Source organism: Petaurus breviceps, unplaced genomic scaffold (assembly GCF_028583685.1).
Source record: "Petaurus breviceps papuanus isolate PSGF00001 unplaced genomic scaffold, PetGlider_PUasm1.0 90451, whole genome shotgun sequence".
NCBI classification, from domain to species: Eukaryota; Metazoa; Chordata; class Mammalia; order Diprotodontia; family Petauridae; genus Petaurus; species Petaurus breviceps.
In genome coordinates this window covers 1329094-1350571 of record NW_027187258.1, presented here as the reverse complement: position 1 = coordinate 1350571, position 21478 = coordinate 1329094, and the positions used below count along the sequence as shown (strand labels likewise).

Sequence of the window (21478 nt, the reverse complement as noted above, 5' to 3'; positions counted from 1 at the left end):
CTCTGGTTTTTTCATCAAGAATGCTTGAAAGTCCTCTATTCCATTGAGTGACCATATTTTCCCCTGAAACATGATACTCAGTTTTGCTGGGTAGGTGACTCTTGGTTTTAATCCCAGCTCTTTTGACCTCCGAAATATCATATTCCAAGCCCTTCGATCCCTCAGTGTAGAAGCTGCCAGATCCTGGGTTATCCTGATTGTGTTTCCACAATATTCAAATTGTTTCTTCCTGGCTGCTTGTAATATTCTCTCCTTAATCTGGGAATTCCAGAACCTGGCTATAATATTCCTAGGAGTTTTCTTTTTGGGATCTTTTTCAGGAGGTGATCGGTGGATTCTTTCAACCTCTATTTTGCCCTCTGGTTCTAAAACATCAGGGCAATTTTCCTTGAGAATTTCTTGAAGGATTATTTCTAGGTTCTTTTTTTTGATCATAGCTTTCAGGTAGTCCAAATAATTTTTAAATTATCTCTCCTGGATCTATTTTCCAGGTCAGTGGTTTTTCCCATGAGATATTTCACATTTCCTTCTATTTTTTTCATTTGTTTGGATCTGTTTAACAGCATCTTGATTTCTCATCAAGTCATTAGCTTCCATTTGCTCCAATCTAATTCTGAAGCAATGATTCTCCTCAGTGAGCTTTTGAGATTCTTTTTCCATCTGGCAAATTCGGCCTTTTAAGGCATTCTTCTCCTCATTGCCTTTTTGAACCTCTTTTGCCATTTGAGTTAGTCTATTTTTTAAGGTGTGATTTTCCTCAGTCAGGCTGTTGACTCTCATTTCCTAATTTTCTTGCATTGTTCTCATTTCTCTTCCCAATTTTCCCTCCACTTCTCTTATCTGCTTCTTAAGGTCCTCTGTGGCCTGTAACCAGCTCATATTTTCCTTTGAAGCTTTTGGTGCAGGAGTTCTGACTTCACTGTCTTCCTCCTGTTCCATGCTTTTCTCCTTTTTGTCCCCAAAATAGGAGTGTAATGTTAGAATCTTCTGTCTGCTTTGTTTCCTTTGCCTGGTCATGTTGCCCCTCAGTCACTTGACCCCTGGGCGTTTTACCACAGTAGGAGTCTGCCACCAGACAGGGGAGCTTTCGTCTCAAACGCTGGGTTTTTCTCAGCTGCCGGAGGTATTAGATGGGTGCCCTCTCTGAGGTCTCCACACGCTCTGGCAAGCTGGACACACACCCCAGGGCCTCCACCCTAGACTGCGATCCAGATCTAAGCAGGTTAGAGCAAGAGCGATTACCCCTCAGACTGGTACTTGGTCCCCCTACAGTCTGCAGGCCAGGAGCTGAAGCTGCCAGGTGGCACTGGCTGGCTGTGCCTGCTTCTCAGTGGCTTTGAGCCACGCACTCCCACTTACTGGGTCCCAAAGTCCAGATTGCACTGACCTCTCACTTTGTCCTCTGCATCTATGTGTTGATAAATCTGGATCAGCTGCTGCTGATCTGGAGTCCCTCTGGCTGGTGGCTGGTCAGGCCTGCCCTGAGGCTAAAGCCTCGGGGTGGGGCTGAGCTCGGCTCTGGGAGCTGTGCTGGCTGATTCCTGCTGGCCTTTCGGGCTGTCCTCAGCGGGAGGTTAGCTTCTCTGTGTCATTTTGTGGGTTCTGCAGCTCCAAAGTTTGTTCAGAGTCCCCTTTTTCCATGGATTGGGGAAGGTGGAAGCTGGAGCAGCGGGGAGGTCATGCTTCTGCTCCTCCATCTTGACTCCACCCCCTTTTTCCTTTTTAAAAAATGTTTTAAACTTAAATACCAACTAAACTGATGAGTGTTTTCATATATACAAGAGAACAGAAAGAGGGTGGTGTGTGGAGCTCCTACTTTTTTATGGATGGGTATTAGGAGTTCAGCATGTTCAATTCCAAGCCATCTTGTTTGTCTATGATCCCTTCCCGGCCATCTGTTTGGAGCATTACAAAAACTTGCATCAGTGACCCTTTTTTTCTCTCTTCTTTTTCTCCCTATCCCTAGGTCCCCATTCCCACCTCCCAAAGTGAGAGAAAAGATAAATAAAACCTTTGTAATGATTATACATAGTCAGGCAATAGAAATTAGTACATTGGCTGAATATTAAAATATGTTTCATTCTGCATTTTCAGTTTCTCGCCTCTTTGTCAGGAGGTGGGTAGCATGCTTTGTAGCCTTTCTTCTCTGGAAAGGGAGACCTATAGATGTTCAGTCACTTGAACAGTGAATGTAGGGTAGGCTATTATCAGGCAGGATTTGAACTTCGGTCCTCTCCCTCTCAAACCAGATTGAAGGTCAAGGGTAGATATAGGAAACATTCTATTAAAGACTTTTCCATCGAGGTTCACTAAAGAGCCATTCCTCACTCTTTTGGTATGCTTATTGAACCACGTTTGCTCAAGTGTACTATTATTTAGCCCACATCCCTTTGTCTTGTTTGCAAGGATTGTCTGAGGGATTTATTAATCTAATATTTATCTATGGCGTTCTCCTGATATACCAATCTGGTAATCTGGTCAAAGGAGGAAATGTCAGGTTGAAAACTTACAGACAACTCCTTTAACAATTTGTTTATTTTTCCAGGACTCAAGTTGGCCTGTGGTTTTTATAATCTACCCTTTAAAGATAGTCCATTTCTTACACTGTAGTTGCTTCCAATTATTCTCTCCCCCTTGGTGTGGTACCTTTCCTATGACAAAAAAGTGAAGCAGAGTCTTGTTTTTCCCACACTGTATCTGTGAGGCTTTCTTGACAGAGGAATTCCGTTCCAAGATTAGTCACTTGGAATGAACTCCATTAATTAACATGAATAGTTGCATCCCTTATCATAAGCAAAGGAGGAGCAGGTTACTTTGTTTCATGGGACCTTGGTTTCTTCCTCCATAGAATGATAGATGTAGATTACGTGGTTTAACATTCATTGAGAAGTGGAAAAAAAATAGGAGAAATGAAAGTCCAATAATCTTACAAATTTTAACCCATAATTGAATGTACTGTGTTTACTTGTACCCAGAAAACTTAACCTTTAAGGAGTTTTTGCTGACACATTTTACCTAATTCTTGCCACATGTGAGTCTCTCTCTTACTTTTAGGCTGTGACACTTGACCCCAATTTTCTTGATGCGTACATCAATTTGGGAAATGTCCTAAAGGAGGCGCGTATATTTGACAGGTGAGGGAATGTTTGGGCTCATTCGCTAACATTGCACAAGCCTTTTTGTTCATATGTGATTGCCCAGTGTTTGTTGTTCCCTTTTTGGCCCGTATATAGAACTGATCCTTCTCTGGAACTCTCTCCACTAATATTATTAGCTTATGTTTGCATAGTACTTAAAGGTTACATAATGTAGGAGTCTGGAGATGGCAGGACAGTAATAACAGCAAGCCTGGTCCTAGCTAGTAGTATAGACATGGAATGGACCAGGAAGCCTGGGACCTAAGGGCACATTGTCAGAAAGATAGAAAAGCAGAGAAGTGAAAAAGAAAGAGGAAGGGAAATTCTGTTTTGAGGCAGTTCTGACACCACAAATGCCTTAAATCTCAGTGCTGAGGCATCCAAGAGTGACCTGCCATGATGTGTTTTATGTGGCTTAAGTATTCTTGCTTTTTTTATTTTGGTCTTTTTTTTGGAGGGAGGAAGGCAGGGCAATTGGAGTTAAGTGACTTGCCCAAGGTCACACAGCTAGTAAGTATTAAGTGTCTGAGGTCAGTTTCGAACCCAGGTCCCCAGGTCCTCCTGACTCCAGGGCTGGTGCTCTATTCACTGTGCCACCTAGCCGCCCCTCTTGTCTTTTTTTAATGCTGTGTTTTTTAAGGAACCATTCTTAAGGAGCTGTGAAAGAATTGCCTTTGCATTGTGTATTAGTATGGATAAGCATATTTTTCCCTTGTCTAAAGAGTTAGATGGTTTTAAAGACATTTCTTAACTTAGGAGGTATTTTGTACTTTGAAATATTATTAATTAGGACTTGATCTTGGTTGAGATTAAGTGAATTCTTCTTGTTTCCCTTGTCCCCAATCATTGTGCCTTGCAGTTCAGTAGGTAGGATTGGCCGACTTGCCTTCCAGGTTATTTCTAGTGGAGAACTTGTATGGGATTTATGTTCCTGCAGCCTAGCAGGGTGAGCCCCCTGGGGAGGGCCTCTGTGCAGACATGCTCTCCCTTTAACCTGTATCCCTCTTAGTATAGAAAGACCACATCTCCCCTATGGAGTGTGGAATATTTTGTGTGCTTAGGAGAGTGTGCATGGAAAGTACATTCCTTGTTGTGTGTGTTATCTGGAGCCATGCTTTCTTGCTTTAGAATGAAGCTAAGCATGTTCTTCATGTATCAGATGTTATAAATGTGTTTTTGTGTTCACAGAGCTGTAGCGGCCTACCTTCGAGCCCTGAGCCTGAGCCCTAATCATGCAGTGGTGCATGGCAACTTGGCGTGTGTGTACTATGAACAAGGCCTCATAGACCTTGCCATAGACACGTACAGGCGCGCCATCGAACTGCAGCCACATTTTCCAGATGCTTACTGCAACCTAGCCAACGCTTTGAAAGAGAAGGGCAGTGTAAGGAGGGCTCTTTTCTTTCTTTCTCAGTAAGCTGGGAGGCTTTTTTCTTAGTAGTGACTTGGACGTAAAGGTGGAAAGCAAAATTCCATTTGTGTTTTGGTAGGAGAAAATGAGGCAGACATGTCCAGCACTTATTTACCCATTCCTGTTTCCAATGGTAGGGGGGAAGGGATGAGTGGAATGATGGTGTAAGGGTGGTGGGAGAGCATTGGAAACGAAATTGATTCTGTAGCCATTTGACTTTGAAGTAGATGAGGACAGTAAGAAGGCTTCTGAACAATCTTGCTTTCATTTTCTAGGTTGCTGAGGCAGAGGATTGTTATAATACAGCTCTCCGTCTCTGTCCCACCCATGCCGACTCTCTAAATAACTTGGCCAACATTAAACGAGAACAGGGGAATATTGAAGAAGCGGTTCGCCTGTATCGCAAAGCACTTGAAGTATGTTGATGGTGACGGCTCCTAGTGTATGTGCAGTGTGTTTTAGGACTAGGCGCTAGCTAGCCCTGCTACATAGAGCACTCTAAGGTTTGCAACCACTTCTTCCTCGTGGTTATTGTCACATTTCCTCCTCATAACGACCCAAGGAGGTAGGTGCTATAAACATTCTCGTCTTTAGGATTAGGGTTAGAAACGAATTTCGGCTTAGGGTCACCTCCAACTCTGAACTCGACAGGATCCCACAGCTAGTAAGGGTGTGAGGTCAAATTTAAATTCAGTTCTTCCTGGACTCCAGGTCCAAGGTTTTTTCACTATGGTGCCCCCTAGCTGCCACTCTGAGAAGGGGTTTCATTTCTGAGTGTCTCCTGGTATATGACTGTCCTGGGTCCTCTGTGGGAGAAGAACCAGGATATGATCCTCAAGGAGCCCATTTTAGCAGAAGGATGAGATTGAAAGGAATTCACAAGATGGTATCAGATGAATAATTTGTGACCTGGTGGGAACAATGCAGTGTGGGGTCACTGTGGCCAACAGAGAGGAGGTGGCCCCTTGGAGAAGGTGGGCACAAGAACTGGGGGGGGGTCTTCTGTGTAGGAGGAGCGGGTGGGAACAAAGCTAGTGGTTAGTGAGAATGGCGAGACGACATAGCCATTCTCAGGCGCTTGTGATGACTTTTTCTAGGTGTTCCCAGAGTTTGCTGCTGCCCATTCAAATTTAGCAAGTGTATTGCAACAGCAGGGAAAACTGCAGGAAGCCCTGATGCATTATAAGGAGGCAATTAGGTAAGGACTTGGGGTTCTTATTCTTATTATACATCTTGAGTTCTGGTAAGAACCCCAGAAAAACTGAAAGCGTGGGCAGCATTTCTGTCTGCAGACTGACCACATGTGCGTGGGTTTGGGACAGCATAAAATGTTTCAGTGGCTTCTAGCAAGAGGCCAGAGGGAACGAATGTTTTAAGAGAGTAAAGATTTTTCAGTTCTTCTTTAAAAAGGAAAAAGGATGATTTTGGTTCTCTACCTCAGGATCAGTCCTACCTTTGCTGATGCTTATTCCAACATGGGAAACACTTTGAAGGAAATGCAGGATGTTCAAGGGGCCTTGCAGTGTTACACCCGGGCCATCCAGATTAACCCCGCCTTTGCTGATGCACACAGCAATCTGGCCTCCATTCACAAGGTAATGCTTGGGGTAGTTTGCTCTCTCCCCTTCTCTTTCTCTCCCTCTTTGTCTCTCCTTCTCTTTCTTCCTTCTTTCAGTTTTTGGAGCTTTTATATTTTTTTTCCTATTCATAGGATTCAGGTAACATTCCAGAAGCGATTGCTTCTTACCGAACTGCTCTGAAACTAAAGCCTGACTTTCCCGATGCTTACTGTAACTTGGCCCATTGCCTGCAGGTAAGGCACGGGACACTGTTGGCTGAGTTGAAATATGCCTTGCCTTGTGAGTCACCTCTCAAGAAGATACATCAAAAGTTCAATCCTGTGTTTAAAATTATTGACTTACCTTTTGTTTTTAACTTCTTTAGATTGTCTGTGACTGGACTGACTATGATGAACGGATGAAGAAATTAGTTAGTATTGTAGCTGACCAGCTGGAGAAGAATCGATTACCTTCTGTGCATCCTCATCACAGTATGCTGTACCCTCTTTCTCATGGCTTTCGGAAGGCTATTGCCGAGAGACATGGGAACCTCTGCTTGGACAAGGTGTGAGGCCTTTTGAATATGGTTTTACTTAGATCCCCACTTGGCTTGTTCCTGTTCAATGCACCTATTTTATGGTGGTAGACCACTTTGGGCACATGAGTACTGCTTGCTAGGATGCCAAAATGGTTTTGTTGAATAGTTAGCTTAAAGGGTTGGGGTAGAGAGGGAAAAACCCCTTTTTGCTTAAACCTGTGCTTCCCTACAGGAGTGTGGGTATCCTTTCATAGTAGTTTCAAACCCACTGAAATTGTTCCATTACCTCCAGAGATATATTAGAGCATAAGACACATTGCACAGATTTAGGGTTTCAGGGTGGCATTGAACTGGCTTTATAAATAAAATATGAAGTATTTTGAAAAAAATTTCCCAGCAGGTAAGACTTGGTGTCATACTTTTATATATGAAGTAAGGAATCTTTAGATTTGACCAATGTGTATTGAATCCCTTTGCTAGATTAATGTCCTTCACAAGCCACCGTATGAACACCCAAAAGACTTGAAAGTCAGTGAAGGTCGACTTCGTGTAGGATATGTGAGTTCTGACTTTGGAAACCATCCGACTTCCCATCTCATGCAGTCTATTCCAGGAATGCATAACTCAGATAAATTTGAGGTAAGCATTGTGCCCATCCATTAGGCATCGGGCATGAAGCGCTCCCCCTGTGCCAGTCAGGACCCATTGATAGAAGTGAGGCCTCAATGACCTGGTTTTGAATGACTAGCAGCAAGTAGCTCAAACTGCAGTCCCAGCTTCTTCCTTTTCAGTGGGAGACCTAGGGCAGCATCATAGATGCCAGAAGTGGGAATGTGCCTTGCTGAATGAGTCATTTTCATCTCTTTCTGCCCCTTGGTTCCTTATTCCTTTGCTCACAGGACTTGGTGGAGAGAGTGGTGACTAGCAGAAATTCACAAATGTTTGGTTTCTAAAGTCTTGTTCAGGGCAGCAGGTATTCTTTTTGCCATTTAGAGATAATGTTTGGATTACTGTGTTACTCATAATTGAATTGGGAAACATCACATTGAACTGAACAGTTGCTTGGATAAAGGCACATGGCTTTCGTTGGATGGCAATCAGGATCTAAAAAGATCTTAACAAGTTAGAACTTTGGGTTGAATTGAAGGTGAGATTTGTTCAGGGCATATGTAAAGCTTTGTGTAGCAGACTTTTTGAGCCCAAGTATAAGAGGGAAAGAGAAGGCCCTGTGGCCAGACAGCAGGTTTTCCAAATGATCTGGAGATTTTAGTGGCATATAAGCAGTCAGTCAATAAACATTTAAACACATAGCAATGTGCTAAGCACTGTACTAAACACTAATACAGAAATGATACGAATACAGAAAGAAGTCCTTGCCCTCAAGGGGCTCATGATCTAATGGGAGAGACAACGTGCAAGCTATAGGCTGGAGAAACAGGTAGTAACAGAGTAACTAAGGAGTAAGTAAGAGTAAGTAAGGGAGTAACAGAGGGGAGGCACTGGAATGAACAGGGCTCTGGAAAGACTTCCTACAGAAATGGGGATTTGAGTTGGGATGTGAAGAAGGCCAGGAAGGTCAGTAGTCAGAGCAGAGGAGAGAGGACCAGTCCTGGGGGAAGTAATGAGATATAATCTGACCTCAGAAGCTTACTAAGTGACCCCTGAGCAAGTCACTTTACCCCTTTTGCCTCAGTCTCCTCTGGAGAAGGAAATGGTAAACCATTCCAGTATCTTTGCCAAGAAAACTCCAGATTTGATCACAGAGAGTTGGACATTACTGAAATGATTGAACAAAATGTGTTTGAACAACATGAGTCTAAGTTGCATCTGCTTTTTTAGGGCGCTGCTAACATAGTGGGCTTGATTTCCAGGTATTCTGTTATGCCCTTAGCCCAGATGATGGCACCAACTTTCGAGTAAAGGTGATGGCAGAAGCAAATCATTTCGTTGACCTTTCTCAGGTGAGCCTCTCCAGTAGTCTCAGATAGGGTTTTGGTGGGATTAATAGATAATTTGTATGTCTGCGTATGGTGTTATACCAATAAAAAGTTTTGATCTGGAAGTTTCTTGCTCACCTTAATTCTCAATAACCAGGGGGGAAAGATTGGTTTTATTTGTGCTTCAGCAGCTATTTACCCATATCTAGAGAATTTAAAAAGCCCTAACCCCAGTGGGATAGAATGATGCCTTGGGGGAGTGGTGAGTGAAACACCCAAGGACCCATATCCATTGTGATTTTGCCTTCTCTCTTGGCCTCTGATATCTCCTGCCTCTTTTTAGCTTTTCTCTTGCTACCAGCCACGGACTGTGGTTGGGACAAGTGTACGCAAGTTAGGGACTGAATTGTTGAGGACAAAGATGCGTTTTTCCTCTTTGCTAGAATCTGTTCACGTTGGCATATTTCCTTGTTAGTCAGACGTGAGAAACAGGAATTGATGGAGTTGTGAGGCCTCTAGGGACCTTCCTGTTCCAGATTTGGGGCACTATGAAGTCATTGCTGAATATATTCATATTCAGGGTCATGGGAAGTTTTCCCAATAATTTCTTGGCTAGTGGCTCTCTAGTGTTAACAAACCTTCTTGAGAAGCTTTGAATTCTTTGCAATTTTATGCTTTGAATGTAAAACAATGTTCTCTACTTGATAATGCTTAGCGGACTTTTTATCACTCATTAGATTCCGTGTAATGGGAAAGCAGCAGATAGAATTCATCAGGATGGGATCCACATCCTTGTGAATATGAATGGCTACACCAAGGGTGCACGGAATGAACTCTTTGCTCTGAGGCCAGCCCCCATTCAGGTAGTGTTCCAATTCTGTGAAGACAATGTCAGGACACTGGCCCTCTGGTGCCTGCTCTTCCAGACCAAGTAGATGGGCAGATTATTTTGGCTAGAAGCCCCAGGTGTCACTTGGCCCAGGTGTGCAGGCTTCATGGCCTTAGTTAAAAAACAAGCACTACTCCAGCCTTTATCCGTGTTTTCCGAGGGAGTGGGCGGGGGGAGCCTTCAAAGTTAAGGCTTTTAGTCTGTGTCTTTTGCTAAAGAAGTAGATTCTTGGTTTAGTGTGTTTATATTTTATTGGGACCTTTTCAGAATCTTCTTTTTAATACAGAATTATTTTGATTGGATTTTTTGGTAGGCAATGTGGCTGGGATACCCTGGGACTAGTGGTGCACTTTTCATGGATTATATTATCACAGATCAGGAAACTTCTCCAGCTGAGGTTGCTGAGCAGTACTCAGAGAAATTGGCTTATATGCCCAACACTTTCTTCATTGGTGATCATGCCAACATGTTTCCTCACCTGAAGGTTTGTAGAGAATGTGGGGTGGGGGGGGTGGCAAGCAAGCTCTTGTGCATTTCCTTGGATGAAACCTCCTTTTCCCCCTCCCCACCAGAAAAAAGCAGTCATTGATTTCAAATCCAATGGACACATTTATGACAACCGGATTGTCCTGAATGGCATTGACCTCAAGGCATTTCTTGATAGTCTGCCCGATGTCAAAATTGTTAAGGTGAGAGAGTGAAAAGTGGAGTTGGCTCCGTTGGGGGTATTTGAGTTTGCTGAGCGCCTCCTCATGTCATTATCATTATTACTAGATGAAGTGCCCTGATGCAGGAGACAATGCAGACAGCAATGCTGCCCTCAGTATGCCAGTTATCCCCATGAATACCATTGCAGAAGCTGTGATTGAAATGATTAACAGAGGACAAATTCAAATAACCATCAATGGATTCAATATCAGCAATGGACTAGCAACTACTCAGGTGAGGCCTGGCAGGCCCCTGCTGTCCGTGTTTCTTGTGAATTCCCTCCAAAATCCCATCTTCTACTTGGAGCGGGATGTGTACTTAGAAGACTGCCACAGAAGTGGCCTTGGAGCGTCCATAAGCATGCACATGAAAGTTGTGAGGCAGTGTTTGGAAGGTAGGTTAGGAGAATGGGTGATCCAGAGCATAGATGAGAAATGTGCAGCAACTTGGCAAGAAACACCCCCCACCCCAGTTAAGGGAAGAGGAAGGACTTTAACTGGATCTCAGAAGATAACGCTGGATTTAGGTAGAAGAAATTGCAGGATGGGCAAAACAAAGGCATGGAGTTTGGAGTGTGGGTTAGACAGACTGCCTGGGCTGGAACAGGAATGTACTTTTGGGGAAATCGTGAGGCTTGAAGTTGCTTAGGGGAGTTGAGACCTTAAGCCTTTTAGTTGTGCCCAAGTTGGAGAGGTGGGGGCCTTGATTTTCATTTCTTTCTCACATTGCTCCTTGCAGCAGTGATGAGGTGGGTGTCACTCACCCCATAGCTCTTGGGAGGATTCCGGCAATTGGCTTCTCTCTCCCTTCTTCCCGGAGGGAAGCAGTCTAAGTGTGTGCTGCTCACTTGGCCATTTTTGGCCAATGGCTGTTTCTCCCACTGTGGAATGAGTTGGAAGAGACCCCTGGGGCCTCTCAGTCTCTGTTGTTCATTGATGTGTTCATCCTTTCCCAGAAGGCCTGGGTCTCCTGTGCACTTCCTCTGCTGTTATCTTCTGATGGTGTCAGATTTCTTCTTTAAGGCAAAAACCCCAAATGAAACAAAATGACAAATAACACAAGAACAACTGCCTCCTGTTCCACAGCCAGGGCCTCCTTAGTGTGATCTCTATGCTGCTTAGATGGGGGGGGGGGGGGGCGGTCAGGGCCTGGGCCTGTGGCTTCCTCGGTATAGTGACTTGCCCAGGGTCATGCACCCGGAGCGAGTCAGAGGCAGTGCTTGAAGCCAGGCCTTCTCAGTGCCCTCCAGGTCTTTCTGAGTCATGAGCAGATCACAGCCTTTGTGACATGGAAGTTTGTTTTTGTTGCAGATAAATAACAAGGCTGCAACAGGAGAGGAGGTCCCAAGGACCATTATTGTTACCACTCGCTCTCAGTATGGCTTACCAGAGGATGCCATTGTGTACTGCAACTTTAACCAGCTGTATAAAATTGACCCTTCCACCTTGCAGATGTGGGCAAATGTGAGTATGTGCAGCTGCTTTGTTTGGTTACCTTGCTCAGACCATCAGACTGGCCTTCCCTGCTGCAGGCAGCTGCCCTTCATCCTAGGACTAACAGTTTAGTTGTTAATACCGTTATTTTTGCTTTTCCCAGACAATCTAGCCTCTTGAATGATTTTTAGGATTATCAGAGATATATGTTTTTTGAGTATGGGAGTGGGAGGCAGATTGCAAAGAGTAGGATCTGATCAAATTAAGCCTTTGCCTACTTAGGTTGGTTTGTTTCTGAAGTTTCCTAGTGCACAAATTGAAATTTGATATGGGAAATCCGTGCTTCTTTGGGGAAAGCTGCTATTAACACTGACAACCTCCAGCCTGCCTTGACATTGTTCTCTGACAAAAATCCCTCAAACTGCTTAGGAAACAGTGATGACGCTAGAGTTCTGTTTCATTAGATGGCTGGAGGAAAGACTGAGCTGACAGTAAGCTGTTGTTTAGATAAGAAGAATAGGCTCTCATCCCTTCAGGAGCTGCTTTTGAGGGGCAAGAGAAGAAGGGAGCCCAGTCAAAGGCCCTTCTCCAGACCTAGAAGGAAATTGGCGTGTTGTGTTTATTGATGTGGAAGTTGAAGCCTAATATGTCACTGTTTGAAATGGAAAATTGGTTGCCTTTTCTTTATGCCTTATTAGGAGCAAGTGAAGATAGCAGAAAACAGTACTTCTTGGGGATGAAGCAGTAAGACATTGGTTACTTTTGTTCTCCTGGTTTACAGATTCTCAAGCGGGTTCCCAATAGTGTGCTGTGGCTGTTGCGTTTCCCAGCTGTAGGAGAGCCCAATATTCAGCAATATGCTCAGAATATGGGCCTCCCCCAGAATCGGATCATTTTTTCTCCAGTTGCTCCCAAGGAGGAGCATGTAAGGCGAGGTCAGCTAGCTGACGTCTGCCTCGATACGCCACTCTGTAATGGGCACACCACTGGCATGGACGTGCTGTGGGCCGGGACCCCCATGGTGACTATGCCAGGTAAGCTTCCCCTTCTTGGCTTAGTTTGGGGGATGAGCTTGGAATGTATTTTATTGAAATGTTCGTCTCCTCCTCGAGGACGATGCGTCTTTAAAGCCCTACTTCCATAGGAGATTATCTCCAAGGAGTATAAAGTGTCGCCCTTCCTGTTACAGGAGAGACTCTCGCCTCTCGGGTTGCTGCCTCCCAGCTCACTTGCCTTGGTTGCCTTGAGCTTATTGCAAAAAATAGGCAAGAATATGAAGATATCGCTGTGAAACTGGGCACTGATCTAGAATAGTAAGTGGATTGCTCTAAGCCATTTAACACGTCTCCTAAAAATCCAAGTGATAGAAGTTGGGCTTTGAGTATGATCCGTCTTGCTTCCCTCCACTGAACTCCACATCCCCCTGCAGACATTTAAAGGCTCAGAATTGGGTGAAATAGACAAAGAACACAGCCTTTTGACTACAGTTTTTGGGGGAAGGAGCAAAGTAAAGAACTCTGATTTTGAGTGGTTGGGGGTGAGCAAGGTTTAAGCTGAGTCCCTGTCTCTTTTCGGTAGTGAGGCTATAGGAGGCAAACCAGAGGACATGAAGAAGAAACAGATGCTCAGTATTTGATTTAAAAAATGGACCCTAGTGATGATGTCCAGCTGTGCTTTTTCTCTCTTCTGATATGATTGTCTCTCCCTTTTTTTCTCTCCTGTATCTGTTTCCTCCTCTTTTTCACCCAGCCTGAAGAAAATCCGTGGCAAAGTCTGGAAGCAGAGAATATCAAGCCCTCTTTTCAACACCAAGCAGTACACAATGGAACTGGAACGCCTTTACCTTCAAATGTGGGATCACTACGCAGCTGGAAACAAACCAGACCACATGATTAAGCCAGTTGAGGCCACAGAGTCGGCATAAAAAGTTCTGTACGCACAGGAGAATTGGCCCAAGATGTGAGTCTCTTAAGGGAAAGTGAACTAGAGACCCCTAAATTTCTCCATATCTGCTCAGTACCATGGGCCGTGCTTGGTGGAAATAAAGTGGCCCAGCAAGACCTGCACAGTAGGGAGAGACAGCCTTCAGCAGTGCACACAGGTTACACGTTGTGTAGGTATGGAACACGTGATTGAATGGGATGCTTGGTAGGGGAGAGAGAGATGGCCCAGCCACTTGCAATTCTATGGATTGATTGAAACTTCTATGAATTATTTGTTCTTTATGATATTGGGGATTGGAACTTTTAAAAATGTTTAATTTCAGGTATTCCCATTGGCGTGTGTGGTTCTCTTCCCGGGATTTGGTTTCCATCAGTGACGTTTCAGCTTGTGAGCCACAGCTTGCCAGGGCGTCTTTGCTGGTGTAGGCTTTTTATAGGTTTTATAAACCACTTGAGTCTATGTCAGCCTTGTAATGTGTGACCTGTTGATTGGAGCTGTTTGTGCTGTTGATTTTGATGATGACTTTTTTGTTCTGTATTTTTCTTTGTCCTCCAGTCTTCTTCCACTTCTTGGTTTTTATTTAAACAAACAAACAGACTAACACCCCCCTCCCCCCACCCCAACTTGCCTAATTGGTGTCTTTGGTAGGAAAATCAGACTTGGGATTTCCCACTATGATTCCCAGAGTTCATTTTAAACGTGCTGGTGCCAAATGCCAATTTTTCCGAAGTGATTTTTAATCCTGTACAGGCACAGTCAGGGGCCTGTGGCAGAGAATAAATAATTTTTGTTTTCCAAGTTTTGCCCCCCTTCCCAGCGTTTAGTGTTGTCAGAGAGCGATAGTGTGCGAAACTTCTTGGCTCCCATTCTGATGCTTTGGATTTTTCTTGAAATTTTCCTTGTTCTTCCTTATTTCTTTTAGCAGAAATGAAAGCCCAGGTAAGTATTCAGTCATTTCATTCAGTAAGTCATGATTGCCTCCAGTACATTCAATCAGTTTCATTCAGAAATAGTGTTTGAGAAGCTCTGCGGGCCGACCTGCTGCGGGCCGCTCGAAGGCCTTGCATCCACCAGTCTTTCCATCTGGACCTTCAAGTATGTGATGTACAGCTTTGGCCTCAATAGTGGCTTGACTGCATTGCTACTTGAATTCGCAATCAGACCTCAGCCCTGCTGGTGCTGGAGTGTCTTCTGTGAAACCACAGGAATAGAAGTATTCCAGATTTCAACAAAGGGCTTTAAGTTTAAAAGAAGCCAACATATGAGTGTGTATTGTGTGTAGCTGTTTTGTTCTTTTTGCTACTCGGTAAGAAGGGAGTATTTGTCTGCTAGCAGTGCTGCTTCTAGGTGACCATTTTTGGCTAAAGCCCTGGCTTTGCTTCACCTGTTTAGTAGCAGCTGATGCTTTGACTGGCTCCTAGCTGACAAATTCTTGCTGAGTCACTGTCAGATGCTTTGGGCAGGAGCCCTCAGATCGAATTCTGGAAGCAGAATTCCTTGGGTATGAACTGTTCCTTTCAGCAGTTTGGGAACTCCTTAATTTATTTTTCACCTTTTCCAACCAGTAAAGGATGTCAGAGCATTTCCATGAATAATGCTTTCAGTTTGCAGATTGCTGAAAATGGATTAAAATCAGAACTGTACCTTTCTGATGCCCTTGGCTGTGAGCTCCAGCCATTTCACATAGCACATCACTCCTGCATTGGAGGAATTTTTTTCCTGGTGTGGAAAGTATCTGCTGTGGTTGAAGCTTTGCTTAATGTAACAAACAGGTTTTTGCTTCCAGGTAACATGTCCGAGGATGACTTAATTCTGAATAGACACATAGGTATTACTGGAAACGAACTGTCTTTTCTATTGTACTCTGCTTTATCAAAAACAGTAAAATATTTAAATTGTGCTACAGAAATACAAATATTGTCTTGCAGTCTTTAAACAATAAACAAACATTTTCCTCTGAAGTTAAAGGTGAATGTTCTGTGTTGCATGTTGAATGCTAGTTGTGCAGTTTCAGAAGTAATTTCTTGCGTTTGTAGAGTGACCAGCAGCAGGGGGTGGTGTGGCCTTTCTTGACTCTTGGGCAGAGTTGTTGGGCTGGGGTTTTTGCTTTTTGGTTTTTTTGAGTATGAGTTAGCTATCCTGTCTCCTCTGGCTGAGACACTTAAGTATTAAGTGAGGAGGAAGGTTTTAGCCCAGTCAATTGGATCCTCTGGTGTGGAATCTCATTTACCTCTGTTCCAGCTATGGTGATGCTGCTGGTGGTGATGGTGGTGATAGCAGCTAATGTTTACATAGCACTTTTAGGTTTGCAAACCACTTTACAAATATTGTCCTTCCATCCTCACAGCAACCCCATTTGCTTGGTGCTGTATCCCAATTTTACTGATTGATAAGGAAACACATTTTGGAGGTGAAGTGACTCACAAAGCTAGTAAGCAACTGAGGCTAGATTTGAATTCAGCTCCTTTCCACTCCAAGGCCAGTATTCTCCACTGTGCCACTTGCTTTTAGTTTGGAGAAGTGTAACTTTTTTTTTCCCATCTCATGCTTAGGTTAATTATAGTCAAAGGTCATTTTTTTCTCCTGGCTCATTATGTAGGTCAAAGCCTAGTTCTGTTTCTTGCTGAGGACTGATGTAAAGCAGCTGTTACTTTGCTGCTACAACTCATATCTTGGGGTAATGAAGGGGATACAGTCAATAAAGATGAAGTGCCTACTGTGCCCAAGGTTTGGCCCCGCTAGGTGGTACAGTGCACAGAGGGCCTGGGCCTGGAGTCAGTTCACATGTGGTCTCAGACACTTAGTAGCCATGTAATCCCTGGCAAATCACTTCACCCAGTTTGCTTCAGATTTTTCATCTGTAAGATAAGCTGGAGAAGGAAATGCCAAGAAACTGCCAAATGGAGTCAGATGCCACTGAACAACAAAATGCCCAAAGCCCTGTGCTAAGTGACAGGAGACAGGCCCTGCCCTCAAGGAACTCACAATCCAATGTCAGGGCCTCCGGGATGACATTAACTCTTAAAAACATTTACTGAGAAAGGAAATGGAAATAATTGAAATTTCCCACTTCACCCCTGGGAGTAGGCTTAGTGAAATACAACTGGTCTGTACCGAGTGTTCCTCACTGTACCAAACTGCTTCTTCATCTGTTCTGATCCTCACAGCTTTCCTGCTAGGCAGATTGACTACTCTGTTCCTTTCTGGCCACTTGGACACTGCCACCCTTGGGAGGGACTTGGGTGTTGTCTTTTTGGAAAAACTACGGGCAGAGCTCCCAGCACACAGTTACAAAGCCTGGCTTTTGAAATTCCTCATCTCTTAGGCAGTACAGGGGAGTAAGGCAGCAACAGCTCTTTGTAGCATCTGCAAAACCTGCTTCTTAGTTCCTATCAACTTCTATATTCTGCTTTTTGTCATTTTCTTTTATGGCCCCCCTGCCTCCATGGCTTCTAACCCTAGCTGCTTCTCACTTCCCCATTTGTTCATTTCCATCTGATTGTGAGGCTGCTAATGCCTCAAGTTATGACCTATTCCTCAGCAGCAATCTATTTGTACCTCAGCTTGGGGGATAAAAAAACACCACCAAAAGCAGCATTCTAGCAGGTGTCAAAGCCAACATACCAAGTTTCCTTGTAGTACAGGAACCGTGATTTATAGCTTTTCTGGTCTGTCCAATCCCTCAAATCACATTTAAATGAGCTGGTGGACAGCAGTGTCTGGAGGCCATGTTCATCTCTAGTCAAGCCTTCACTCCTTTGTGAGGGACTCTTCTCAAGTATTTTGAGTTTTGTTTCTTCTCAAGTTCACTTGATAAGCGTTTCACACAGAAATGGTTTTTCTGCTTTTCAGCAACTCAGATGTTCACAGAACAAAGGGCGAGGCACCTTACTTAACATACGAGTTTTTCGCCTTGCTGCTGTATCCTTCAAGAAACTAGTTAGCATGCTAACTGGAGGAGGCAGTCTATGAAGGGTTAGCCAAGGCAGCCCACTATCTGAGACATTAAATGGAATTTTATATTAGTAACTACAAGCAGATGGTATAATTTAAAAATAAGGCCTTATTTTAGGGAGAGAGATGACAGCAGCAGGCCTAGTGGAAAAGAGTACTCATTCGAAGCACCCACGCAGCTACCGTAATGGGAGAAAAAGCTGTAGGGTTTCGAAAGCATTTTACATAATTCTTTTGAGTTTGGAAATACCAAGTACTCGACCTGTTTCCTCATCTGTGAAATGGAGGAATTGGCCTCCCAGCCCTAAAGCTATGCTTTTGACGGCCTCCGGGATAGTCCCTTTCACAGAGGAAGTACTTGAAATAGTCATGCTTTCCAGTTTCACTTTCGCTTTTACTAACTTTCTCCCACGGTCCCCCCGCCCCCGCAATCCCTAGCCCTAGTGTGCTGGACGTGACAGCTGGCCCCTTATGCACTTCGGTCTCAAGGAGAAAGCGGGGGCTGCCTGGTCAAATCCCTCGCGCTAAAGTGCTTGTTGCATCAGCTCGAACAGAAGTGGAAGGGGCAACCGGAGGAGCGGAGGCGGAAGCTACGGTGGAATGATGAGCCCTCCCTCCTCCGTCCTAGGACGTAGAGGGAGGAAAGGCGCGGGGGCAGGGGGCCGGCGGGATGGAGATCCGAAGAGGCAGCGGAAGCAGCCCTGGGCGGAGCGGACAGCGCCGCCGGAAGTGACGCAAGCCCGGCGGCCGCGCCAAGTTTGAAAAGTCGCCCACGCGGTGGGGCCAACCGCTCAGGAAAAGGCGTACCGGAAATGGGGCTGGGCCAAGCCGGCAGCGCCGCCGGAAGTGTGCTCCAAGTTTGAAAGGGCCGCCCACGGGACGGCGGCAGTCGCTCAAGAGCCGTACCGGAAGGACGGCTGGGCCGAGGCGGCAGCGTCGCCGGAAGTGACGCGAACCGGCGCCCGCGTCAAGTTCGAAAGGGCCGCTCGCAGCGCGGCGGCGCTAGCAGCTCAGGAAGAATACCGGAAGTAGGACTGGTCCAAGCCGGCTGCGCCGCCAAATTCGAACGGGTGGTACGCGTGGTGGCTTAGGAGACGGCGGCGGTTGATTCCTTCCTGAGGCAGACAGCACTCGCTCGTCGGCTTCAGCGCCGACGCAGATTGCCGGGCCATGGTGCGGGTGTTGAGAGGACGGACCAAGACAGCCAAGCGGGGTGAGAAGGGAGGCGGAGGCGGTTCGGTCCTGAGGCTCCGTGGGGCGGGCCCGGCCTGACTCGGGGGGTGGAGAAAGCGAGAAGGGGTTGGAGTGGGAGGAGAAAATGGGGCGAAGGCAGCGGCTAGTGGCGGGAAGGGTTAGGAGTTGAGCCGGGGAAAGGAGGGGGGGTCCGGGAAAAAGAGGTGGATGGCTGGGATGGGGGGGTGGAGGGCGATTGCCTAGCGACGGCCCCAGACGCCTCGGCCCCCGCGATCCTCGCCACGCCTGGCCCCGGTTCACGTTTGGCCGTGGGAGTCTCCCGCTTTTACTCCACTTTAGTCTCCTAATCCTTGGTCCCTCTCAAGTAATCTGGTCAGTCAGCAAAAAAAAAAGTGATCTGGTCAGTTTGTAAAGTGCCCACTGTGTGGCGGGTGCAGCGCCAAGCGTTGGATACAAAAAAAGCCAAAAGACAGGCTTTGTTGATTTTCAGGGACTTATACACGAGTTGTGAACAAATATGTTGAGCTAATCGACCGAGGGACGGCGCTTAGGGGATCAGGAAAACTTTCCTGTACAAGGGCAGATTTTAGCTCCCACGTGGCGGAAGCCGGGAGGGGGAGGTGAGGGGGCAATTCCGAGGGTCATACAACCAGTAAGTGTTAAGTGTCTGGCTGGATTTGAACTCAGGTCTTCCTGACTCCAGTGCTGGTGCTCTATTCACTTCACCACCTAGCCATCCCCCATGTCTTTTTTTTTTTTTAATTTTTTTGTAAATAGCATTTTTCCCATTACTTGTAAAGATAGTTTTCAAAATTCATTTTTTATAAGATTTTGACTTCCAAATTTTTCTCCCTCCCACCTCACAGACTCAGTTTGTCCTCTACTACACAGGAAAGTGTGTCTCAGGTGAAGCTAAAGAAGCCATATGTGACACGAACATGCTTCTTATGCTGAAGGAGCAGTTACTGAGCCCTTACTCTCCACTGGAGCTCAGTCAGCCACCTTAGCAGGGCTCTCTGAGCTCTCTTTAGGAGAGTTCATTTGCTCAGGGCCATAAAAGCAGCATAAGACAGGTTGTCCCTATCTGCACATTGAAAATATAGATTAAGATATATGGAATACATACACATGTGTATATTTACATATATATGATATTCTTGTGTATTCTTTATATTGCATATTTTGTGTGTTCGTGTGAAAAGGAGAGACTTGTACCTGAAACCATGGATCTCTTCTGAACAGCTTGCTCTTCTTTTTAAGTATTTAAGTAGATGCTGTAACTTTTTTTTTTTAAAGCAATCAGGGTTAAGTAACTTGCTCTAGGTTACACGGCCAGGTGTTTCTGGGTGTGGCTGCTAAGTGTCTGAGCCTGGGATTCGATCTCCAGGTCATCTCAATGTCAGGGTGGGAGTAGGAAACCTATATCCCTTTTCCCCTTTTCTTACTCTTTCCCTCATTTGGGAAAAACAAAACAAAAAAACCTTTATAAAAAAATCATCAAGTCAAAGCAAATTCCCACGTTAGCCATATAGAAAAATGTATGTCTCATTCAGCATCTTGAGTCCACCACCAAATTTAATTTTAAAGGGGAGGTATGCTGCTTCATTGGGCCTCTGGAATCTTGTGTTTGACCATTGCACTGACTCTAAATCCTTCAGAGCCATTCATAATTACAACTTTATTGGCATGGTTTTCACTCTGCATCAGCTGATGCAAGTCTTTCCAGGTTTGGCCATTTCTCAGGTTCCATTCATGTATCATAAATTGTTCAAGCTATTCTCTAGTTGCATAGTTACTGATACAGAAAGACTTGTGTATACATCTAGGTCCTTGTTTTTTGATCTTTTTGTTGTTTAGACCTAGTAATAGCTACTGGGTCAGAGGGTATAGCCAGCTTAGTAACTTTATGGATGTGCTTCCACATTGTTTTCCAGAATGGCTGCACCAATTCTGAGCTCTACTAATAGTGTGCCTTTTTTCCTATAGACCCTCCAACACTGCTATATTCCTTTTTTATAATCTTTGCTAATATGATGAATATGTGGTAGATATTAAAGTTCCTTTAATTTGTATTTCTTCTAATTATTAGTGATTTGGGTCATATTTTCATATGACTGTTCATATCCTTTGACATTTGTCAGTTGGGGAGTGGTTGTTCTTATAAATTGGAATCAGTTCCTTATATATGTTGGTTAAGAGACTTTTATTGGAGAAACATGTTCCACAGGTATTTTTCCCCTTTTTCCCTCATAATTTTAACTACTTTTTAGCTGTACTTCTGCATAAACTTCTAAATTTATATAATCAAAATAATTAATTTTATTGTATTTAATCTTGTTTTCCCCTTGTAGCAAAAAATGTTTTCTTCTTTTAGTGTGTGTGACTTTTTATATCTAAGTCATGCATCTATTTGGAGTTTATCTTGCTATATGGCATGAGATGTTGTTAATTTCTTCCAGACTTTTTCCAGTTTTCCCACCAATTTTTGTTCAGTAGTAAGTTCACCATGTTAAGGGAGGGGAAATGATAGATCAGGGGAAGATGTGTCCCAGAAGTTCCTGTTTATACAAATGGCTTTGCTAGTTTCTAGGTACTGGTGTGTATATATATATATATATATTGGTATACTGGTATGTGTGTATATATGTATATATATAGATATACTAGGTATATCTATATATATTTAGGTATAATATATCCAGTATCTGTATAATATACATGAGGTACGGCTTGTGCCTGTAGTAGGATTGGCCGCTCCTGGCCCCCCCCCCCCC

At 44.5% G+C, this 21478-nt stretch overlaps 2 protein-coding genes across 2 annotated transcripts in view; both read left to right on the top strand.

Annotated features, from left to right (window-relative positions):
- The window catches only part of OGT (O-linked N-acetylglucosamine (GlcNAc) transferase), a 33989-nt gene extending 18472 nt beyond the window's left edge, over positions 1–15517 (top strand). Inside the window, exons 6-22 of the mRNA XM_069062403.1 lie at positions 3055–3134; positions 4326–4521; positions 4824–4964; positions 5646–5746; positions 5990–6143; positions 6260–6361; positions 6493–6672; positions 7126–7284; positions 8517–8606; positions 9320–9445; positions 9785–9955; positions 10044–10160; positions 10246–10413; positions 11490–11642; positions 12394–12646; positions 12802–12925; positions 13362–15517. Of these exons, the coding sequence (XP_068918504.1) occupies positions 3055–3134; positions 4326–4521; positions 4824–4964; positions 5646–5746; positions 5990–6143; positions 6260–6361; positions 6493–6672; positions 7126–7284; positions 8517–8606; positions 9320–9445; positions 9785–9955; positions 10044–10160; positions 10246–10413; positions 11490–11642; positions 12394–12646; positions 12802–12925; positions 13362–13536 (2490 nt within the window). The 3' untranslated portion in view covers positions 13537–15517. The remainder of the gene's footprint in view (positions 1–3054; positions 3135–4325; positions 4522–4823; positions 4965–5645; positions 5747–5989; positions 6144–6259; positions 6362–6492; positions 6673–7125; positions 7285–8516; positions 8607–9319; positions 9446–9784; positions 9956–10043; positions 10161–10245; positions 10414–11489; positions 11643–12393; positions 12647–12801; positions 12926–13361) is intronic.
- A 2919-nt stretch (positions 15518–18436) lies between these two features.
- Positions 18437–21478, top strand: part of GCNA (germ cell nuclear acidic peptidase) — a 19237-nt gene continuing 16195 nt past the window's right edge. Inside the window, exon 1 of the mRNA XM_069062405.1 lies at positions 18437–18723. Within this exon, the coding sequence (XP_068918506.1) occupies positions 18681–18723 (43 nt within the window). The 5' untranslated portion in view covers positions 18437–18680. The remainder of the gene's footprint in view (positions 18724–21478) is intronic.